Below are 7,582 nucleotides of genomic sequence, written 5' to 3' on the forward strand. Positions count from 1 at the left end.
AGTCGTAACCCGATGTTCACGGCAGCGCTGTACCCGATGTTTTCCGGGTGACGACTCACAACCAGGCGTCCGGACCACCCATAGACCCTCTCGAGTTCCTGCAGGTACAACGACAGCATCGCCTCCCGCCCGTTCTGCACCAAAACCAACAGCCGGATTGGCACACTGATGTTGCACATCATCGTCCGAAAGTCCATCGGATCGAGCATCAGCGGGACCACCATCAACGGGATAACGTCCGTCCCGTTATTTCCCCCCAGCTGCCGTGTCGTTGGATCCACCAGAAGCCTTTCCCCGACGCAGTGGATATATTCCGCCATGGTCGGACCAACACCAAAACCATGCGCGGGATCGTCGCCAAGTAGGAACTCCACTCCAAAAAAAAAAAAACATCAGCATAAACAACAAATTTAATGTTAGAAGAAAGATAAGGCATCTTTTCCAAAAAAGGCTCGTGGCTTCGGTTTTTAAAATGCGTGTAACTCTGCGCATATCCCGTTGGAGGCAAAGCCAAGGGAGCATCTCCTGAAAGAAAGAAAAAAAAGTATAAAAGAAAAAAAGGTGCGCAAAAATGGCTCCGTGTCAATGTGCAAAAAAAAAGACTCCTTCCAGCGCAATGGCCACGCATGGATAACGTCCTTGGCCTTCCGTCCGCACAAAAAAGCTCTGATGCCCCAATGAAACCCTCCATGCGGGAAGGTCATCAGAGACACCGCAAACCGCACCAGGTAAAATATATATATATATATATCAAATAAATGAATCGATAATGAAGCCCAGCGCCTCAGCGTGTCTTCTGCAACGCCACTCGTCATCACAAAATATTTAAAAAGCGACAATGTGATAAGAGGGAGAGATCGAACGGAAGCACAAGCCCACCATCAAAAGTGATGGGTTTTCCAAAGCCGCGCCCCAACACAGCAAGGGTTCTTAAGCTAAAAAAAAAGAAAAAAAAACCTCTCATGGGTAAGAACGAAAGTAAAAACGGGCGTCCTTCCACCTGGAGGGATGGAGGAACTCCACCGCAGTGTCCTCCACGACGCAAACACCCCGCGTCCAGTGCCCGGTGTCGTGTGCGGACTCCGCGAGGAGGTTTTGCGCACGCCGCTGCGCCACACGGTGTGACCCCCTCGAAACGCAACAGCAGGTGTGTTCCCTTCCGGTCGCACTCGTGGCGGTGTCGGCATCCGCTGCCACGCTGCGTGCTGCCGGCGTCGAATACAATGCTGCAGAGAGTGAGAGAGGGTGCCCGACAGGAGCGGCGCTGCGTTGGGTGGGCAGTGCCCTCCGCGGCGAGACACCCAGCGCGACTCCTGACCGCTGCGCTCACGCACTTCCCTCCGCTCCTCTCCCTCCATTCGGCAATCGCACAGCCGCCGGCACATTGTCCCCGAAGCAACACACACGTAAAAGCGTCGTGGCATATCTCTCGAGAGAACAGATTGACAGCCACACGCTGCGGCCATCGTGCAGAGAGGTGAGCCCTCGGACAACTTTGTTTTGGGGCCACGCGCACCCCCGCAGGGGTCACCCACAGCAACGCACAAAAGTGCAATCAAAAACATTCACCCACCGTTACCGCCATCGCACATCTACAGAAGAGACACAAACGCGCAAAAAGGCCAACTCCACCGCAGACGCACAATCACGTGCACCAACAGCCGAAAAGAGGAGTCTCTCACCCCGTGCAGCATCGATGTGCCGGGCGGTACTGCATATCAAAGCAATCGTGCTGCACGCGGTGCGCTGCAGACAAAATGAAAGGGAACCGCAACGTGCCCCCCTCCCGGTGTCCCTCTCTTCTTCATGTCCACAGAAGAAAGCAGCAGAAGAAAACCAGCAGAGAAATGATTGGCGATCGTCCATGGACAGCGCAATATTTTGTGCATCGTGTGCGTGTGCCTGCATGTACGCAAAAAAAGAAACAACAAATGAGGGAAAAACATGTGAATAGACACGGAAACACACAGCAGAGGTGCAGGGGAAATGGAGGAAGAAGAGGACTGCTGAAACTCGTGACTGCACCGCAGCCCCAGCAGCGGCAAACCACAATATATCTGCTAAATCAAATAAGCATTGATATTTGTTTCCCATTAAGTATTCTTGCAGAAAATAAAAAAGAAGAGAAGTTTTTTTCAGCCGCTCAAATCCCCGTGTCCACATGTCATTCATATTCCACTGGGACTCCCAGTGTGCCTCCGTGATTACCATTATTTTTTTTTTATTTTCACTTTTCACCGGCGTAGCAGACAGTACCGAGAGCGTCGGCAGTCGATGGACAAAAACAAAAAAAAGGTACCGCTCCGCTCAAGAGGTTTTTCCAAATATATTTTAAAAAGCACAAGAAAGGGACAGGAAAGAGCTGCAGCACCCCAAAATAAGTAAAATAAATAAATAAATGGAGAAAACGTTCGCCGGGCTTCTGACCAGATCCTAAACTCAATAAAATGGGACAAAAAAGAAGGAATCAATGGGGAGGCAGCGGCTTCACCACACCCTCGATGTTTATTCCATATAAATATTATATTTGGACAGCCACTAATCGTGATACGCTGCACTCTGTTCGGACAGGAGATATTTGGTACTTGCGACGTGGTAGCATTTAAAGTCCTCCAGCCACAAGACCCCGCCGCGAAGTGGGAATAAAAACGGGGCGGGTGGGACGGCAAAAAAAAATTAAATAAGGAAGACATTCTTCCTACCGCTGTCAGCTCCTTCGCTTCTTCCGTCGCAATCATCGAAAGATTCATATAAAATAAGAAATAAATCGTCCAGTAATATCTTCTTCTTATCAGGATGTATTAAGTTAGGCGGCCAGCCCTCTCGTTAGCACTATTCTCACACGCTCACAGAAAAATGGCCGTCGTTTCCAAAGGTAAACAAAAATAAAATAAAAATAAGGAATAAAATGAAAAAATGTGTCCACAAGAAACGTCAATCATTTAAAGGGGTGCGTGGGGAGACGCAAATGCCCCCGCTGGAGGCAGGAACTCCTCGCTGCGATTTCTCAGTAAATGGCCGCAAAGCCGCACAGCCCCAGCAGCAGCAGCAGCAGCGGAAACAACTGCGACACGCCCCCATGCGTGGAGCCGGCACCACTTCATTTTTTATCGTCGCTTTTCATAAACAGTTTCAGTTCATCGACAGTCAGTGGGCGGTTGTGCAGAAAGAGTTTTGCCACCGTCACGTCGATGGTTCCCGTCTTTTCTCCCCCAATGTAGAAGCGTGCGAGTTCAGCCCCCCGCTTCCTAGGTGTTGGTATCGTCTTCGGGCTCCCCACAAGCACACCATCCACGTACACGGATCCCTTGTGGCCGTCCTGCAGCATGAGCGCCACCTGGTGTTCTTTCCCCTGCTTCCAACCGCTCTTCGATGGCGTTGTCTCCCCATTGAATATTGTCAGCCAATTATTAAACTCGGGGTACGACAGTCCAATGAACTTCGTGCCGGCACCGTCCCCCAGAGCCACACCAATCAGCGAATTGCTCCAACGCGGAGCCTCGTGGACGATCGCCGTCGCCAAAAAAGTGAAGTTGTAGTTCGCGAAGCCGTACAGGTTATGACCCTCCGGGTCCTTCACGGGCCATGTTGCCCCGGATCCAGCCCCTTTAAATTTGAACCCATTTTCAACCTTCGTTGCCTTCGTCACGGTTGCATTCACGCAACGGTACTCGTCGAGCCACGTGTCACCACTGGCTTCGCTGGATAAAAATCCAACCAGACCAGCCGTGGGTGTGGACGACTCGGAAAAGGTGGCGTCCAGCTGTGCCCAATTACTGAGGAAAGATTCGATTGTGCTCGGCTCCTCCGTCAGGCGGGCAAGTCAAATGGCACTGCCTTTTTCATTGGCCCCATCCTGCAAAAGGTGCAAATTGCGATCTGAGTACAGTATGGTGCTGGAAAACTTCAGACTCACAGCATTCTCCACAAAAAGCGGTCCAACATAAAACGTGCGGTTGTTGTCCGTGACCCAAAGGTAGAGCGCATTGGCCTTTTTCTCCCCCGAGGCGTACCCTCTCTGAATTTACAGCATTACCTTCCATCCCTCAATGGTCGCGGTGACGAAAGCTCCCACACGCAAATTTTCGTCCCAACGGAATCCTGATTGTGACATGACCCACACGCCCGGGAGTGTTCTGACAGCCTTCGTCCACGTTGCCCCCATGTCATGCGACACAAACACACTCTGGCCATCCACACAATGAACAATCATGAGAATTTTGTCCCTTCTCCCATTCGGTGATGCGGGGATCAAGGCATTCTACAGGAGAAATGCTCTCGGGGAACACCCAGTTGTTGCCTTTGTCCGTCGAGTAAGTGATCATGGAGAAAGGTTGATTTTTCCAACTTGCCACCACCAGGGGAAACACAAGCGCGTCATTCTGCATCAAAATGCCTGAGCCACCAGCAGTCAAAAGTTCCCTCAGGTGATCTTGAGTGTGTGTGGGGGATATGCTGTGAAAGCAACTTGGGTTCAGCCCAGTTGATCAGTGTACTCTGCACGCCGTCCGTGGAATGCGTGGCCTTACCCACAACCAGTTGAATATCCCAGCCATCTTTCTCCCACATATCATCGCCACTGTCACATCCTACAGTATCGCTTCCCACAAGTAGAAACACCTTACTGCCCCTCGCAACTGCTGTGGGCCCGTACAAATAACACAAACGATCATCGCCATTCCTACTGCCAAGCACGGTGCGTGCCCTCCACTCCTTCTTGGTGATCTCAGAGACAATGGACGGCCGCTTCTCCGCAGCCTTGATGTACCCGGCCACAATGTCGGAAGACCGAATCCCAAACAGGTCATGTTCATGGACGTTATAATCGAACAAGCCTTCAGCAATGGCAAGCATCACCCCACCAACACGGACGAGAGAGGGTAAAACAAATGATTTCTTCACTTCACATGGCCCAGTGCCATCTCTTGACACCACCGGCGTATTCTTCGGCACAAAAACGTCAATCTCCGGAGCCAGTTGCACAACCCCGAACTTACTCTCCACAGCGGCTGCAGCTCCACTGCCACAGCAAACCATCACGACAAGGAGGAGAAACACCGTGGAATTAAACACACGCCGGGACATGTTGAGCCTCTGCGGCTCACTCTCTCCTCCTTCCCTCCTCCTTCCGCTGGATCCGGTCACACGGCGACGTTTGTGTTTTTCAGGCGCCTTGTCAGCAGCAACACGCGAGAGCATACAAATATGTGTTTGTGCGTGGGCGGTGTGTGTGCTGTTGGTCCCTTCAGTGCCTTCGAATTTCACAATAGCAATTAGCGCTTGCTTGCTTTCTTTAGTAGCGTGTGAGTAAGAGAAAAATAGAAAGAAAACATGCCGAGTAAAACGGTAAAACAGTGCGCGCCGTCAACCATACACAGTGAGTGGCACCATCATCCACGCCTCAGTAAATCCCCACAACAACAACAACTCACGCACGCAAAAACACGGAACAGGAGATGGATGGACAGTGCACCGGGAACACACTGCGACTGCCACCACCAGCAGCAGGGGTCACGGCGGGTGAGTCGTTATTCGTCACGCGCCAGCAGTCAAACACCGTGGACGAGGAGAAGGGACACACCGCCACCGCCTCCAGTTCAGTCCCACGGCAACGGAACACGGCCACAGCCCGCTGCCGGCACACAACGCACACGGAGCGAGCAATCACCCAAAGAGCCACACGCAGAAGCGGATCCTCACCCATCCACGACGCGGCGCCTCACTCCACGCGGTCACACGGAGTGCACTGTTTCCTCAATAGAACTTATTCGTCGTCCATCCCTTTAAGATGCCTCTGTTAGTGATGGGCCTTAGAACACAATAGAAGGAAATGGACAATGCGGTAACGCCGTGACACCGCCAGCCACAATGATTCTCTCATACCGGGCAATTCTCCAATTACGTCTCGTACGCACACACAATCAACATACCATATGAAAATCACCCAATGTTTTTTACAAGAAGCCAAACAACCCCTTTCCCTCCCTAATTTCTTCTGTCACTGTTGTGTTCGATAGCGTTAGACATTTTGGCATTTGTGTGCGGTGCTGCCGCATGGTGCTGGTGCACCCGCACCGTACGCATACACACAAGCAACCAAAAATAAATAACTCCCACAATATTTTTTACCACAAATCAAAATGACTCGTTCACTTTCAATTTCCTAGGCTATTTTCCTATTATTATTATTTTTTTTTTTGCACACTTTGGAGAGCTTCGTCTCTTCTAAAGTCTCTGCACGATATTGACACTTGGTACTGGCGCACCTCTTCCTCACAGAACGCCGCAATTTCATTGTTGTCCGCGCCGCTCACATTATTGGAATTGTCGGCATCACATCTCTGCCAGCCACTCATCGGCGTGCTGTCTGCCTGCTGCACATAAATAATCTCCCACGATACGTCTCGGGATAACTCCTCCCAACCATCAAAATATGCCGCCAGGCACTCAGTGAACTGCCTCACAGTGCTGGCGGTGGTGTGGTGCCCACCCGCCGTAGTCATCTGCAGACCGACCAGCGTCATTGGATTGGACTCCGAGAAAAAAAGGCGTCCTCCAGCGGAAAGTTTGCGGCCCCCGGTTTGCACAGCACCCCGTACTTCATTTTACGGATCGTTTTCTCATATTCACTCGGCAGCAAACCCTCATCTCCCTTGGGATGCAATTCAGGGGCCAACTTCAAGACGCAGGGCTTTGCTTGACGTCCTGTTGGCGGCTCAAACTCCGTGAGTTTCGTCGCCATTACCTTGACAAAGGCACTCTCCGTGAACGATTTCAAAGCAAACCATCCAAAAAATATGGGCAAAATATTATCCTTCGACGCCAACATCAGCCTCAAAAAGCCATTTTATTCTGTTACACTTGGGAAACGTTCCAATGTCCGTTCCTCGAGGCAATCAGATATCGGTGCATTGAAAAGAATCACACCGCCTGCGTATATTTCCCGAACAACCTTCACAGGCTTGTGGGACGGATCCTCAGAATACCATGGCGACTCACCTCCCCGTGAAAAGTACTCTTTCACAGTTACCTCGTTGATCGATTGCAATGCGAACTTCACCGCTCCACAGCGTTCAGTAAACGCCTCCTCATCAAAGACGTGACGTGGAATCGGTCCCAAAAGATACATGTGTTTTTTGACCCCTTTCCAGTATTCCGCTTGTTTCTCTTTAGTCTCATCACGCGTTGTCCAGGCGCACATCGCCTCCACATCCATCTCGTCGGGGCAATTCGCGATGATTCGCGCGGCTTGTAGTTGCTTCGCCCACTCATCACAGTTGGTTACCTTTGGGAATGACACCGCAATCATGCCCCATCCAGAAGTAGGCGCAAAATGTCTCGGCGGCGGCGTTCCCTCCTTTGCCACATCGTAGATAATATACACATTCCTCCCATACCCCCTCAAACTTCTCAACTCCGAGATGCACATGTCCTCATCGCTCTATCTTGTTACCGCTCTGGTGGTCTTGTCAGACACGTACGCATCTCGTCCACCAAAACAGTGGACTACCACTTGGATTTTCTCGACATCGCAGTGCAGCAGCTGGTAGAGGAGGTACGAGCCGGCAGCCACCGACTTCCC

The 7,582-nt window shown here is 51.2% G+C and overlaps 2 protein-coding genes and 2 pseudogenes across 2 annotated transcripts, besides 8 other annotated features; all 4 read right to left on the reverse strand.

The window, feature by feature from the left end:
• Tc00.1047053506803.7 (hypothetical protein, conserved) lies at positions 1-320 on the reverse strand (the record flags this gene model as incomplete). Its single annotated transcript, XM_800133.1, has 1 exon — positions 1-320. A coding segment is annotated over one exon (320 nt), but the record flags the coding sequence as incomplete, so codon positions are not given.
• Positions 1-3,060: a sequence feature (areas not merged during assembly with more than two copies in the genome that could not be assigned to a particular haplotype).
• Positions 730-760: a sequence feature (AT_rich).
• Tc00.1047053506803.14 (uncharacterized protein) lies at positions 936-1,565 on the reverse strand (the record flags this gene model as incomplete). The annotated part of the gene is made up of 1 exon (XM_800134.1): positions 936-1,565. The coding sequence occupies one exon, from the start codon at positions 1,563-1,565 to the stop codon at positions 936-938; it is 630 nt and encodes a 209-aa protein (XP_805227.1).
• Positions 2,502-2,848: a mobile genetic element.
• On the reverse strand, positions 3,007-5,199 carry Tc00.1047053506803.20 (annotated as a pseudogene).
• Positions 3,061-3,575: a sequence feature (areas merged during assembly that could not be assigned to a particular haplotype. This can correspond to areas where the two haplotypes were merged or to regions with more than two copies in the genome that were merged during assembly.).
• Positions 3,576-4,622: a sequence feature (areas not merged during assembly with more than two copies in the genome that could not be assigned to a particular haplotype).
• Positions 4,623-6,196: a sequence feature (haploid, Esmeraldo-like haplotype).
• Tc00.1047053506803.30 lies at positions 6,150-7,582 on the reverse strand (annotated as a pseudogene; the record flags this gene model as incomplete).
• Positions 6,178-6,199: a sequence feature (AT_rich).
• Positions 6,197-7,582: a sequence feature (areas not merged during assembly with more than two copies in the genome that could not be assigned to a particular haplotype).

The sequence above is a fragment of the Trypanosoma cruzi genome, genomic scaffold (assembly GCF_000209065.1).
Source record: "Trypanosoma cruzi strain CL Brener 1047053516741 genomic scaffold, whole genome shotgun sequence".
Lineage (NCBI taxonomy): Eukaryota > Euglenozoa > Kinetoplastea > Trypanosomatida > Trypanosomatidae > Trypanosoma > Trypanosoma cruzi.